The following is a 15,021-nucleotide window of genomic DNA, read 5'->3' as shown; positions in this document are numbered from 1 at the left end:
AAGAGGAGTTGGACCAGGAGGAAATTTAAAAGCTGATTTTTTATAGCCAGCTGAAAGATAGAGTACAGCTAGTAATACTGCTGCACACAGCAGACAAATTAATACAGGATCAGAGACAAATGAAATTAAAAAAGGCATTTTTTTAGTAATAATCTGTTTTTTGGGACGGTTAGAAGCAATAAAAATGCAGTGGCACTGTTCAGTCTCTACCAGCTGGCTTTCTGTTTGCTCTCTGCGATTGCTACAAGCACTCGATTCTTATTAAGGTTTGTAGAGTACCTAAATAAATACTGCATACTCCACCCTCTTTAAACACCTCAGAGAATGTGGTCTAAGCAGTTTGCAAAGCCTGTCCAGAAGTAAAGAGAGTTTCAAATTACAAACCCATGCATGTGTGTGCAAGAACATATACATGGGAAAAGGTGCTTGGCATTCCTCTATAACCTCCTCCTCCCCGAGACCTCAGGGTCCTTTATTTCAGTACCATGACCCTCCACACACTCACCCAACACAGGGAAATAAAAAGGTTTATTTGAATCCCAGTAGAAACCTCCAGCTTCAGCTTTGGGTAGGGTTTGAGATCTCTGTGTTACTAGAGAGAAAAATAGTATTGTTATGAGAGATTTCAGCTTTCTTGATGTCAAGTGAAGATCAAAGGTTGTTAATAATGGTAAAGCCCATGTACCCCTGGGGGTTGTAGCCCATAAACCTCTTCATAAAGGTGGCTCTGAACTGCCCAGGAGGGATGTGATTTCAGACTTTGTGTCTGAAGAAGAGGACATGTAATAGCTAGCCATGGAAAATTAGCTTGGATCAAGTGATCATGAGTGGATTCGTGAGAGGAATGGAAAGACAAAATTAGGTTTGAAACTTCTGGGAGGATTCTTCATTTTGCAAGAGCAGCTTCTAAGAGATAGAGGGGAGAAGTTAATGGAGTTAATGAAAGCAGCTGACCTGCCAGGCTTCAGAAGGGCAACAAGATTGGAGAAGGGAATTACTTTAAATCAAAGACATGAAACACCTGGAGCTTGCGTCTCTCATAAAGGTTTAAATCCTGTACACAAGGAATTAAGATCTACCTGGTTGAATAGCGGCTCCCAGGAGGATACTGGGAATGAACAGACAATGCAATAAGATTGTTCAGGGAACGAAGATCTGCTTGCATCATCAGGAATCACAAGGCTAAAGGCACATTTATCCAAAGGTTAGATCATATAAATGCCATTATTTTTAGCAAATATGGGTCCTCAGCCTTGCAGATGAAAAGAAGACAGGGAAGGAAGGGGACCAGCTATGGTTAGAACAGTCCCAAAGCTGACAGCTGCTTGGTTGCGCACTGGAGCTGCCTGCGCAGTGTGGAGACATTACAGCACAGCAGCTGCCCAGAAGCAGAAGCAGCCGGTGTGTTGCAACACTTCTGGGGTTATTTTTTTATTATTATTAGTTTCCAAGAAACGGGCTGGAGGCAACGGTTTCCCCCGGAGCACACCTAGGATGACTCAACCCCTCCTGCTTAAGTGAGCAAAGAGGCAGAGGGGCTGTGAAGACAGGCAAGAAGGATGAGGGCTGGCACAGGGTGCAGAACGTGGGCACTGCGATGTGAACTCACCATGGCACATGCTCTGCGCTCCAGGCAGAATATTTGTCCCTGCAGGGTCCTGTTTGACCGGCAGCACCCCGCAGTGCAGAAGTTACGTGTTGCTGCCGCTCTCCTGGTATTTCATCCTTGCTCTGGGAGCTGCTGAAAGCATAAAAAGGCCTTTCAGAAAAAGTCTTAAATTATTTCTGAAAAGCGGGAGGGGAATGCATTGGAGTTTTTTTTAAGCCAGGCTCTGAGTGCAATGCATTAAAATGACAAAGGTAAGTCAAGCTCTTGCGATGACAAGAAATTCCTGTCTCAATAATGTGTCTGGTACGTGTTTTGCTCTGGAGCCGCACTGCTACGTGCTCCCCTGCCTGAGCACACAGAGACGAGCACAAAACACCTGCCAGGCGCTGACACCGCTCCGGGTGCATTCCTGGGGCAGCCAGGCCCCAGGGGTGCTGGCACACAGGTTGTCCTCTGTCCCTCGGGATGCTCACAGATGAGTTGTGCTCCGTGCCATGGGGTGCTCACAGATGGGTTGTCCTCTGTCCCTCAAGGTGCTGGCAGACAGGTTGTCCTCCATCTCTTGTGCCCACAGTGTGTTAACCAGGCAGTGCTGGTGAGGACATGGAGCACAGGCATCATCCACCGACCCCAAAGCGCACCCATTGGGCAGCCTGGAGAGAGCCAGCCAGTAAAGCATGAGCTCTGCATCCTTTAAATTAACTTAAATCCCTCCAAATCTCTTTGCTTTCCCTGCCAGACCCATTCTGAACCAGCAGTGCATTCAGTGCAGCCTCCAATAACTCCTGCTGGCTTTTGCTGTGATGAGTTCCTTTTAAGGGAGGGCAGGAGCCACAGGAATTGCAGTAAAAGGCCACATCAGAGAGCCATCTCCAGCCATGTCCTGTTCTGGACAGCAGACAGACCCAGGGACCACAGGAACTCCAAGGGCACTGTAAGTTAATGTATTACCCAGCCAAGAAAATGTTTCTTTCCTGGTGTTGTCTGTAGTCTAGTTTTTATGTTGAAGCACATGGAGTTGCATCCCTTCTCTAGTGTTGAAAGGCTGTAGCAGGCATAAAAACCTATTTCCTTCTATTAGTTTAAATTTGCTCTCATTCACTTTAATTTTCAGTTATGCCTCTGTGATGAAAAGCTGATGGAAGCAGATGAATCATCTTCTCTGGGACATTGCATGGCCTTACTCTTCCTACTTCTATTTTCCATCTCCACTTTAAAGCAAACAACCACATCTTCCAAGCCACTGTCCATGTGAAGGGTTTTCCTTCTCCATCATCATTTTTCTTTCCTCCTGTCCCAGCTTCTCCTGAAGTCAGTATATCCTTTTGGAAATGTGGGATCCAGAGCATAACATCGTCTCAACTGCTTGTCTGTCTCCCTGCGACCAACGCAAGAAAAAGCCTTGCGCGATGTCTGAAGCACTTTGGGAATCTGGGAGGACTCCCTAATTCACCAAATAGTGAGTTCTCAAAATTGTTGCTTTAAGTCCTGTAAGTCAGCAAGGATACAACCCCAAGTGTAGACTTGCTAACAAGGCTCCAAGGCCCTAGGTCTCTTGTGTAATTAAACTGCATCAACACCTGGACTGTGTGTCTGATTTTGATAGGAGGTACTTTTGGAGGGGACCATTATTTAAGTAATAAAAGGACCTTTTCAGTTGCGATTTTGTGGAGTTAGAAATTAAATTGTTTCCTTCGGGCTGTTTATGGCTGTGAGTATTGCTCACTCTGTGTTTTTAAACATGTTCTGGCTGCGTGTTGCCCAGGGATCTCTGTGCTCACCTCTCTAGTGTGGGTGTACTAAAGGTGGTGCAGCCCGACTTTATCAGTTTGACCCAAAATCAACTTCATCCTGCAACAGCAGATAGATCAGCAGCAACAGAGCAAAATATTTATTTATCAGGCTTGCAGGAGTTAGACTGCAAGTAGAGCAACAGCAAAACAAATGTAAGCAAATGTGGCAGTGAAGGCTTTCTTGTTACACAGCCTGTAAAGCAGACTCCTTGAGCCGTACCCAGGAGCTGGAGCTGGCTCCAGGGTACAGCGCGTGTACAAGTGCCACACCAGTACAGGTACAAGGTACAGTACGGCTGTTCCAGTGCTGCCTTTAGTTGCTGGTGTGAAGAGCCAGTGTCTTGGCTAAACAAGGACTGCCCTACTTTGTCATCCTTCATCTCCTCTTCCTCCTTCCTTTCCTTCCATTTGCAGCACAGATCAGCTTTAGAAGACCATGATTTTAGTTTTATGTTAAAGATTTACCTTAACTGCTGCCTCATTCTCTGTAACTTTCTGTTTCTCCCTTTTTTCCCATCCTAAGCTGCCTTTCCTCCCTCCAACCCAACACAAAAGCACCTTCAGTGACTCTGCTCCCTAACCCACCTGTGATTTACTGCCTGTTTCACAGCACATGAAGCCGCGTCCTCTCTTGTACCTGCACCACTGTTCAGATTTCACACGTGTCCCACTTCCCTCAACAACTGTAGCCTTGCGGGTACAGCTAGGTGTTCCTACTCCTCATGGCTGCTACATGAAATAAATCATTAACTGCAGTAATCCAACTGCCGCTCTAGGACAGCTGCAGTCTCCTGGGGTGTCACCAGCTTCCTACAGAGACCCCCATAGGACAAATTAATGGTACAGGTGAGCGACCTGGTAACAAAGTCTCACTTGCTTCTCCTTTTAGATTCTATTACCAGTTTTACATCTATTTGCACAGTGACTACGTTCAAAAACCTATCAGCCTCAATAGTGATGCAGATGTCTCCTGGCAGAACATGAGCATTACCAGCTCTGAATTTGTAACTTCAGTTCCTACCTAAGCAGCCAAAGCACTTCTGCAAGCACCAATATCTTTCTTGCTGTTCTGACTGTGATGGCTCCACTCCTGCTGTGTGCTGAGCGCACGTACCTGCTGCCACTCCTGCTGTGTGCTGAGCACGTGGCCCTGCCATGGAAGCCCGTGGCAGTGGTATTTGCTCAGCGGTGCAGGCTGATCTGTTACCCTGCCTGGAGACCTCGCTGCCTATCCCTGGCCCCAGGAATGTCTGGAGAGGCTGACCGCTTGAAACGCCAGGGGCTGTGTATCTGGTGTAGGGCTGCAGACAGACAGCAACGTTTTCTAAAGAGTTTGTCAAGGTTTAACCCCAACTAAGCCCCGCAGAGCCGCTTGCTCGCTCCCCTCCCAGTAGGATGGGGGAGAGAATAGGAAGAGTAAAAATGACAAAACTTGTGGATTGAGATAAAGACAGTTTAATAGGTAAAGCAAAAGCTGCGTGTACAAGCAAAGCAAACCAAGGAATTAATTCCCTACTTCCCATCGGCAGGCAGGTGTTCAGCCATCTCCAGGAAAGTGGGGCTCCATCACACATAAGGGCTGAGCCTTTCAGCTCTCTGATGGGGTGCAGGAGTCATCCTGCTGCCCGGCCCCAGGCTGCATCACCCTCACACTGCCCAGGCTTGTGTCTGGTTTTAGTCCCGCTGATTCAGAAACTGTTCACTTTCTGTAGCTGGTCATATTCTGCCAGTTTAGCGATCTAAGATGGTCCAGTAAGTGATGGGACAAGTGCCAGGGCCAGCATGAAGCCGGGAGTGGTGAGGGAGTGGTAGAAATGCCTTTCTTAGCAGAAGCAGAAGGCTGCTAGATTGGCCCCATCGTGAATTGGATTTTCAGCATAAAGTGCCTAGTGTGAGTTGGAATGAGCCCTCTTTCCAAACCACTCAGATGTTTTCTGATAACTGTCCTGTGCCTGGCTCTTGGCATCAGCCCATGTTACATCCTCGTGTCTGGGACTCTGCAATAAAGGCAGGTTGCGTCGCACAATGGAAGCTCAGTCTGAGGCTCAGCTGAACAACCGTCCTGGGGAGGTTTCCAGATCTATCAAGGGTCTGTTGACTGCAGCTGGGCCATCGATAATCAGCTCTGCTATAGAGCTTGGACTTTGAGCTGAGAAGTTCCCCATGGAGGCTCTCAAGGAAGAGCCCCTGATGGGTTAAATCTATAGAGGAGGCTTCAAGCCATTTCAAACAGCCCTGAAAACTGCATCTCCAATGTGCTGTTTTAGGAATGAATCACACTGTTTCTGAGAGCAGTGCTCAGGGGTGTCTGAAGGGTTTGCATTATACAGACACCGCAGGAGCTGATGGAAAGAATGGCATGAATGAGAGAAAAATAGCAGTGCCCAGTGTCTTCCTTCCCCTAAAGCTCAGGTACAGACAGCCTTTTTTCCCCCATAACTAGACTTGCTTTCAAGCTTGAAGTGTTCACTACTCTAACACCATGTTGTCTGGTCATTCGTAGGGCATAGCACAAACCAGGTGAGGCATTGGGTTCAAGGTGAAGCCAACATCAGCAGTGAGATCTAGGTCTGACTTATCCACTCCTGGAGGGGGTTGGAAAACAAATTTGCGGAGTAACCCCGCAAAGAAGAGGAACAGCTCCATTTTGGCCAGTCCTTCTCCAACGCAAGCCCTTCGTCCTGAAAACAACCAGGAGAGAAGTAAATGGTCAGCACTGTAGCTGTTGGTGTTGATGTCTGAGACCTTCTAAACTGGATGTACAGTCCATAAGAACAGGCTGGTGAAATTTTTTCTTCCTTCTCTCTGTATATTGTAAGTGCTACTGATTTGGTCTCAAACCACACAGAAGTCTGTAGGTTTGTGAGACCATCCAGTGACTGTGGATAAATCAGTGACTCCCAGGTCTCCCAAAGAAGAGGTGGTTGCTTACAGCAAAGCTGGACACACCAAATGACCAGAAATCCCTTATCCTATGTTCTGTGTCCCTGACTTTCACACTTTCCTGGAATCGGGGGGAACTGTGCCATTAGCTGAGGCCCAGGTGGTGCACGTACACCTCTCTCACCTATGGAGAATGGAATAAATGCCTCTCTCCTAGCGAAGTTCCCATCAGCATCCAGGAAGTGGGAAGGGTTGAACTGATGTGGAGTTTTCCAGTGTAACTCATCATTCAGAGCAGAGGTCAGCAGTGGAATAATCTCTGTACCCTGAAAGAGATCAAAGAAACTCATGGTAGCTGTTTAGAGCAGATCACTTTCCTAGTTGAGCCCAGCTGCTTGCTTTTTTCATAGAATTATTCAGGTTGGAAAACACCTTTAAGACCTTTCAGTCCAACTGTAAACCTAACGCTGCCAAGTCCACCACTAAACTGTGTCCCTAAGCACCTCTTCTACCTGTCTTTTAAATACCTCCAGGGATGGTGACTCAACCACTTCCCTGTGCAGCCTGTTCCAACACTTCATAATACTTTTGGTGAAGAAATTTTTCTTAATATCCAATCTAAATTATCCCTGGCACAACTTGAGGCCATTTTCTCTTGTCCTTTTTCTAACATGAAGAGGCAAATAAGACTGAGCCATGGCAAACAAAACTGGGCGATCATACCCTGCCCCACTGTGGCTCTGCCTGTTATCAGTAGCTGCTGCTCTCTTTTTGGACCACAAAACATTCCCTTCATACAGAGTCATATCTTTCAAAAAGATGCTGAAGTGGAGGTTCTACATTTGGCATAAAAGATTCAAATCAGCATAATTTAATTAAACTCTCTGGTTATTCTGGATTCAAACAGCTGTAACAGACCACACTCCAGGGCATGTTTATAACAGCTATCCTGGAGCCACAACAAAGGATCATGTTATAGATTAAACCATGCATCACAGTGTCTTTAGGTTTTTAAATTTTTCTTTTTGTCTGCTTTAAGCAAAACTGTAAGGAATCTGTGCAGCACAAGCTGCTAGCCTCAAAGCTCACCTTAGGAATCATGTAACCTTGGAAATTCACATCAGTAGGAGTTGATCGTGATACACCCATTGGGACAATATTGGCAAACCTTTGTATTTCATGTATCACTGCATCTGTATAAGGCATTTTTTTCCGGTCCTCCAACTTAGGCAGCTCTCCTGGTTCAATGACTTGGTTCATTTCTTCCTGAATCTTTCCTTGGAGGGAGGAAAGGATTAAGAAACTGATAAGCTTCTTATCTTGCAACTGAAATGACCTCCCAGGTCAGGAGGCCAGGATTAAGAAAAGGAAAAACTTAGAGGGGCATTTGGGAAGAGCAGAAGTGGGTAAGTCAGGGCATGGTGTGGCTCTTTCAGGTTTGTTGTTGAGCCATGGGAGCTTGGACAGAGTCACCACAGTACATCCCATGCCTTATTCTGTTTACACACCTTTGTTACCCCATGGCCTTCAACAGAAACCAGATCAGAATCAGCTCCTGAGGAGACCTTTAGTGACGTCAGTCCATAGCCTGCAGGAGAATAACCATGGGGAGCTCTACTGTAACTGTGGACTGGCCCTTAGCCTCTCCCACTTGGCTGGGCTGGTTTATTGCAATCCAGATGAATAAAATTCCTTTGTAAAGTCAACGTCTGTTATCTCTCTCAGAGTACTCAGAATAATTACTCTAGACAACAGTGAATGAGTTCCACTCCCTTCCACAACCAAAGCATTAAGCATGCAACAGCATATTGTACAAGAGGACTTCTCAGCCTTACTCTGAATTTCTGGGTATTTCATCATCAGAAGAAGACCCCAGCGCACAGTCGTAGAAGTAGTCTCAGTCCCAGCAGCAAAGAGATCCAGGGTTGAAAACAACAAGTTTCCATTGCTGAACATAGTGTGGGGTTTCTTTGACTCCTTCAAAACATACAGGTAACGATCGTAACTTCTACAGCAAGTGATACCAATCAAACATGGGACTGTGTTGCCACCCTTTTTATCTGTGTTTTAGTTTTTTGTGTCTTTATATGCTCTGGGAAACTAACTGTTTAGTATTTTAGTATTAGAGCCTATGCTGTATGGAATTAGTCTGGTCCCAAGTGTATGTGCAGTCCCCAGATACTGGTTAGTTGAAATTTAATTACTGCAATGAAGTTCATCACTGTACCATGCTTGCATGTGTGGTGAGTGGTAACTTATTTCACCCATATGGGACATCTTGACACCTGGATCCCTTTTACGAGCAGTTTCAGTGGAGCTATGGAGCAAGTACGGCACAGTTCACTGTGAGTATGAGCTTTGATATATTCTCCTCACTGCAGTTCTTCTGTTTTCACTCACGCCCAGTCCCTGACAGATGATCAGTCCTAATAACAGTCAGAGCTAAGAGAACAGAAAGACTCTGAGACTTAGCTTTAAAGTACCTGTTGTTGCTTCATCAGAAAGGCATCAACAAAGCCTGTTAAGTTGTTTTCATTAAACTCTTCTTTGTGTTCCTGGAAGAGCTTCTGCAGAAAAGCATTCAGCTCACTGACATTTTGTAGCACAGTCCTGGAAGCTCCAAAGAGAAATCCAAGGGATGGGTAGAAGTTATATAACTGTGGAGCAAGAGAAGTCTTACAGTTAATGGGCATTTTGAAAACATACTGATATCTCAAATCACACTGCTGGTCCCTTGTCCCATGCCCTGACATTTCAGGCCATAATTCCTCCACATTCACTTGAATACTCCAAGCAGCTATGAATTGCAAATAGAGTGTTGTCTATTACACCTCTGCAGGAGTCCTTGCCATGACTTCTGGGAGACTTCATCAGCTTAGTATTTCTTCAGAGCTTCCAGCTGTGGGACAGAGGGTCTCAGATATAAAATCTGGGGATGTGAGCATTGCACTTATTCCAGGGAAAGCCCTCAGGTGTGTCACATCCTATGGCAGCAGAAAGAACTTGAACTGGCCACCCTCATGACAGACAATATTGCTGTGTCAACATGGTGCTTTCCAAGCCAATTAGCTGAGGCACAGCACCGAGCTAACCAACTACGCTGTCTTAGGAGCTGGGCTGAGCACAGCATTGTAGTATGTCATATGGACAGAGTAAAAATAGTTCCTTTTGTGAAGAATTTGGTTTTTTCTGTTACTAAGAAGCTTCACAGACTAAGTGCAGAGGCTTGGGAATCCATGTGTTATGGATACAGAACCGCAGATGTGTTCTGTGCAGCCTGGCGGATCATGTTCTTGTTCTCAAGAAGACGTGGGAGGCCATGGGATATTCCCTGTAAACCTAAAACATAAAATCGAGCTCTTACCAGCACCATAGGGGAGCCCAACAGCTTAGTATTCTCATTTATCAGCTTCAGCAAAATTAGAAATGCAGGATCATCATATTCAAACCTCTCTCCAAACAACACAGAGCAGATGACATTAGACACAGCATTGTTGAGTATCATCCTCGTATCAAATGGTTTCCCTGTATTTCAAGCAATGAAAAGAAATGACGATATGATTATGTTCATTTCAGTGAGGTTTCCTATAGAAATATAGTCCTGAGCTTCCAAAGAAAAAACTCATTCACCACCCAGAATGCACAGCAGGGCACTCAGTTTCAATGTTTTAAGGCCTTGGTTTAATAACCGACTTCAGCATAAGCTGAACTTTAACCATGAGATACCATTTGCTCAGAGCTGAACTTTCATTAATCTTTATTGTTCTGGTAGACTTGTTTTCTGTCTCTGGATGAAAGTCTTGATACTCACCGTGATAGGATTCAAAATATTTGATAAGGGAATTTACTTCCTCCAGGATTCGGATCTCAATGGTTCTCCTTCCCATTCCAAAATCTCGCAGCGTGGACAAAGTGAATCTTCTCATAGTTTTCCATTGCTCTCCATGGCTGAATGCTATGCCTAAAATAAAGATGTAACACCCTTGTGTTACCATTGTGGTTAATAAATGTTTGTAAGGCCTTCTTACACACTGGTACCAAAGCTGCTTGATATGCTGTTGTATAAACAAAAAACAATCTGTAAGAGGACAATACTTTCTGTTGTAAGATTATAATGAACACAGACAAACTACAAAAACTAACCAACCAAGGGTCACTTACCATTTCCTTGTGTCATTTTCCTAAATATGGGTATTTCTGCCCTCTCTCCAAATTCTTCAGCATGATTTAAAAGGGCATCCTTGATGGTTTCGTATCCAGCCAGTACCACAGCTCTCCTGGGTCCAAAATACACAGTGAAGACATTGCCATATATCTTGGAGAGCTATCAAGATGAATAAATACGGTCATTCAAAACCAGATCTGGACAAATGTTAGTACTAGCCACCCTAGGTGGTTTCTAGCCCAAAAGGAGCCTCTCAGCCTTGCCTAAAGTCTCCAGGTGCTGCTGTAATGTAACTAATGAGAGCAGCTATCAATTGCCAGCATCTGTGCTTGCACCCTGTTTGCACAACAAGGTGTCTGCTATCACCGCTCCTATCAGAGGAGAAGGCAATAAAATGCCATTGCATTCCTGTGGTGATCTGCAGTAACAGGCCAGCACAGCAATACTACCATTTGTAGGCTGGTAGGAAAATGCTGTAGCAGGCAGGCCTGTTTATTTTAATGCTGTTGACTCGAGGCAAGCGGGTGTGCACACATCTTTGAGGCTGAAGCCACAAACACTGCAAAAACAAAGCTACACAATAACTCTTTCTTTCAGGATAGCACTTGTCTCTAATTATGGCAAGGTGGGTAGTGTTGCAATCATCGCAAAATTATTTGCTGGCCACCAGAAACTTGAATCCCACTCGGAAGCATGTTCTTGTAGATAATGTCACAGGAGATCTAGGCTTTTATAGCAAATTAAATATGAATCATCTGTTGCACAGAAGGGTGGCTATGACAATCTAATCATTCACTCGGTATTTTAGGCTTTGTTTAAACACACTGCAAGTCATCCGCACCAAATGTCTTCTTGTTTCCGACGTGCCTGGGTTACCATTTGCTATGCATTAGATACATACTGAAAATTGAATTTCAGATTAGAAGCGGCTCCTGTTATTACACCAGACAAATTGAATTTGTTTTCATCAAACGCTGGTTTGACGGCTTGGGAGATAACATTAACATTGGTTCTTTCCTCCCCAGCAGCTCACAGAGTGTGTGGCACAACCAGGTAAGGGATCGCAGCTGCCTCCCAGCCTTCCTTTGGTCATTTCTTTACATTAGTACTTCTTGGCATCAACCCTGTTTTTCCTGAGCAACGCAAGTATTGGATGTGGCAGGCCTGAAAGCCCAAAGAAAGCTTCTTGGTAGATTACAGAAAATGAGTCTGGTACCTTTGCATGACGTTTGTATCATAAAATCCCTCAGTACCACAAAAAACAGTTGCTCCTCCATACCGGCACCCCCAAACATACCTGTGATCAGATCTTCAGAAGCCCATCAGAACTGTGCTCTGTACAATCTTCTGCACCATAAATCTAGGCAGATGGACACTGTGTGACTGCCATAGCAATTCTGTACTTTCTCAGCCCAGGGTGCCCTTCTTCTATGACTGGAGAATTTTGGTGTCTGCCCTCTCAGGAGGTTTATTATTTTCCTGTCACAGTGTCCAGTAAGCACACACACAAGGTGTGTGACACTCATGGCACCACAGCCACCTCTACAGCAAACAGAAGAAATCTGAATTCTCATTGAATCGCCCCCACCTCTCTATGAGAACACAGCAAACACTCTCGGAAACAAATGTTGCACCTGGCTTTAAAATATTTAAGTCTTTTTTTTTTAACCTTTTAGAAATAAATGTATGGCGCTGCATATGAAAAAGCCATTAATTTACCTAGACACATAAAAGCCATGCATCAAGTATTAAATAGCCATGGCCAGTGTGTGTGCAGGGGAAGGGTTGGAGAGGCAGAGTTGGGCTTAGCATCTCAGGGACGTAATTAGCTTTGGAAATAAATGGGCATATGATCCCATTTTCTTTGCTGTGGGGATGATACCCACCCTCCCTTCCTTCTTTCCTAGCTTCACACCTTCAGTGGGAGAGGTCTGTCTGCAGTGAGACATCTCTTGATGGCAAACGGTCCAGATCTGTCAGCAAACTGGTCCAGCTCGACTCTTCTACCTGCACCCTCTGAGCGGCTCAGGATACCAACAATATGGAGCTAAGTGTAAGGGGTGGGGGTCTACACCTGGGTGTGTATAAAGGAAGAAATGTGTGCATTATATTTATATGTATAAATAGGTGTGTGTACCTCTGGAGGTAAAGTCTCTCTGCCAGCCTGCCTATACACCAAATATCTCATTTCTGCCTTCCACGCAATCCAGACGCAATCGCACCTCCATGTCTCTAGTTGCATTTCTTGCTTTAGGAAATGCACATTTTCCTCCTGTCCACTCACTCAGACCCTACCTCTGTCAGCGACTGGAACGGCTTTTTCAGGTCCACCACATTCAAGTTTCCAATCAGAGGAAGAGGTCGTGGCCCGGGAGGCAAACTGCAAACCGACTTCTTCAAGCTGGTAAGAAAGTAAAGGAGCACGACCAGCCCTGCTGCCAGACAGAGCAGTGAGCCAGAGCCCACGTACTGCAGCAAACACTGTATGGCCATGTCTAGGTCAAAGTGTGGGTATGAGCATCTTGGGGTCCCTTTATAGCCCTTCTGTCATGACCTGAACACACCTTCTGGGGAAGTGACTTTACACAGAGAAAAGCACTCTGAGGTCTTGTTTACTTTCCGCTTAGGCCAGATGTACTTTTTTTACTGCCAAATAATTCACCCTATTTTATTCTGAAACATGGATTATCTTAATCTGGAGCTCCTATTTCATCTGCAACACTGGGGCAAGGTGTTTGTTTTCCAGTGAAAATCTGTGTTATGGGCATGTTGTGGTCTCTGTGATTTCAGGGGCAGAATTAAGGGCCGGTGCTGGTTTGCTGTCATGGTGCCAGGTCACAGGACTCATCTGGATCACTGGTGATGCAATGGAGGAAGCAGGACGCAGGAGGGAAAGCCCACAATAACACATGGCCTAAGGTGCAGCTGGCAAGGAAGGCCTCAGGGAAGACAAGGCTGACCAGGGAGGAATTGGAGTGGTGGTGGCATGAAGATGTGCTAATTCAGGATTGCAGATGGGAATAGGTCTACTTACAGGTTACAGCTCTGATTCTCTGTTTTCCTGCTTTCCCAGTAAAATCACCTCCTTGAGCAACATAGTGTTTTCCTTGCTGACACTGCTATTGATTTTCATCCCAAAAATCCTCTACCAGCAATCCCAAAATGCCCTGAAACCATTTCAATCACTACTTTTCAGTTTACTGTCCAGAGGACTGCATGCCTGGATGTCTATCTCTGTCTCTGAGTTTGGGGATGGCTCTTTCCAGTCTCTCCTGCCTGTTTGTGAACAGATGCGTGCAATCCTCTAGGAGAAACCATCCCCTGCAGGCAACAGCTCTGCTAAGGCTGGGAAGAGGTCCTTGGTCACTGTACCCTGGGAGGAGCCAGGATCAGGCTGTGCAGCCGGCCAGGCAGAGGATGGAGGCTGCCTGGGCAACTCTTGCAGAGGGGTTGGCAGCCAGAAGGAGCACTCAGCAGCAGTTTTGGCACTCCAGGGGCTGTGAGTCACACACCAAGCCAGGGCAGGGTCCTGCAAGAGCCCGCGTGCCTGGGCAACAGCTCCCCAAGAGCCACCTGCATCCTTGGGGGCTGTCAGCAAAGCAGAAGTGATCATGAGCAGGGAGCCAAATGGTGGCTCTGGGGGGAGGAGCCAATTTGATGCTCTATTGCATTGTCTCAAGTGGGAATATTTTGCTCCCCAGTTGCAGATTCTGTCAAAATACTGGGCTGTGCTGCTCTTCAACCCTTTAGGAACCTTTAGTTTTAATAATACTTTTGCTAGAATCCTCCAAGGCTCCCAGGTGCAGGCTCCACTGATGGAAAAATGATGATTATTTATTAATAATAATATAAGTACATTAGCTGAAGGCAAGGGGGATCAATAAACTCTAACGAGATTGACATGAAAAAGGTGCCTGCACGTCTGCCTGTTCTCCAAGGCTTGTCATCAGGAGTGGAGTTTTTCACAAGGGGAAATTACGCTGTGCAAAAGAGGACTGTGCAGGGCAGGCAAAGACAGGAGGGCAATGGATGGTCATGTCCATCTCAAGATTTGCTGCACAGCTATGAAGCTATAGGGTGAAATCCTTTCTCAAGCAGTGAGCCTATGGACTTGCAACCTGCTGGACTGATGCATGTGCTGTGGGAAATGACGGATGAATTCTCCAGTAGGGGGGAATCATTGCAGTTTTAAAATAAAACTAACATGATGTCCTCACCTCCATTTCTTCCTCACATACCTTGGCTTCCAGCATGCAATCCTGAACACAGCCTACAACTGAGTTGTTGGCTCGCAGGTGAGGCAACCCACATAGGACCAGGGAGAAAACGTTGCTCCTTGCTTGTGTGTCTTTCTACCAGCCCAAGCCAGAACCGATACCATCTGCAGGTAGGCAGACTTTGTGGGCATAGGTCAGGGAAATAGTAATTTCCTCCTAGAAAATGAGCCTGTACATTAAAGCGCCAGAGTCATCTAACTTCTGTGTGCTCGTCTGGAGAAGGACGTAAAATCTTCTAATGGGCCATAGGTTAGTAACGCTACGGTAACAGTAGGATAATACAGAGAAAGAGCT

General features: G+C 45.7%; 2 protein-coding genes across 2 annotated transcripts in view; both read right to left on the bottom strand.

Annotated features, from left to right (window-relative positions):
* Window positions 1-138, bottom strand: part of LOC104545852 (cytochrome P450 2W1-like) — a 9,181-nt gene extending 9,043 nt beyond the window's left edge. The window contains 1 exon segment of the mRNA XM_010191085.1: window positions 1-138. Coding sequence (XP_010189387.1) covers window positions 1-138 — 138 coding nt within the window.
* Window positions 139-5,895: 5,757 nt separating this feature from the next.
* Window positions 5,896-12,943, bottom strand: LOC104545855 (cytochrome P450 2K4-like). Its single transcript, XM_010191087.1, has 9 exons — window positions 12,746-12,943; window positions 10,447-10,609; window positions 10,097-10,246; window positions 9,650-9,810; window positions 8,769-8,942; window positions 8,121-8,262; window positions 7,375-7,562; window positions 6,470-6,611; window positions 5,896-6,083 (listed from the first exon to the last, which is right to left on the bottom strand). Exons 1-9 carry the CDS (start codon window positions 12,941-12,943, stop codon window positions 5,896-5,898), a joined length of 1,506 nt encoding a protein of 501 aa, XP_010189389.1.
* Window positions 12,944-15,021: the final 2,078 nt, after the last annotated feature.

The sequence above is a fragment of the Mesitornis unicolor genome, unplaced genomic scaffold (genome assembly GCF_000695765.1).
Source record: "Mesitornis unicolor isolate BGI_N332 unplaced genomic scaffold, ASM69576v1 scaffold35988, whole genome shotgun sequence".
Classification (NCBI taxonomy): domain Eukaryota; kingdom Metazoa; phylum Chordata; class Aves; order Mesitornithiformes; family Mesitornithidae; genus Mesitornis; species Mesitornis unicolor.
Note: the sequence above shows the minus strand (reverse complement) of the source record. Positions and strands in the feature narration are given on the sequence as shown.

Coding starts and splice junctions, on each gene's coding strand:
- LOC104545855 (XM_010191087.1), bottom strand. CDS start 12,943: ATGGCCATACAGTGTTTGCTGCAGTACGTGGGCTCTGGCTCACTGCTC. Junction 10,610..12,745: donor CGTTCCAGTCGCTGACAGAG/GTAGGGTCTGAG, acceptor TCATCTTGATAG/CTCTCCAAGATATATGGCAA. Junction 8,943..9,649: donor TGGGCTCCCCTATGGTGCTG/GTAAGAGCTCGA, acceptor CTTGCTCCACAG/TTATATAACTTCTACCCATC.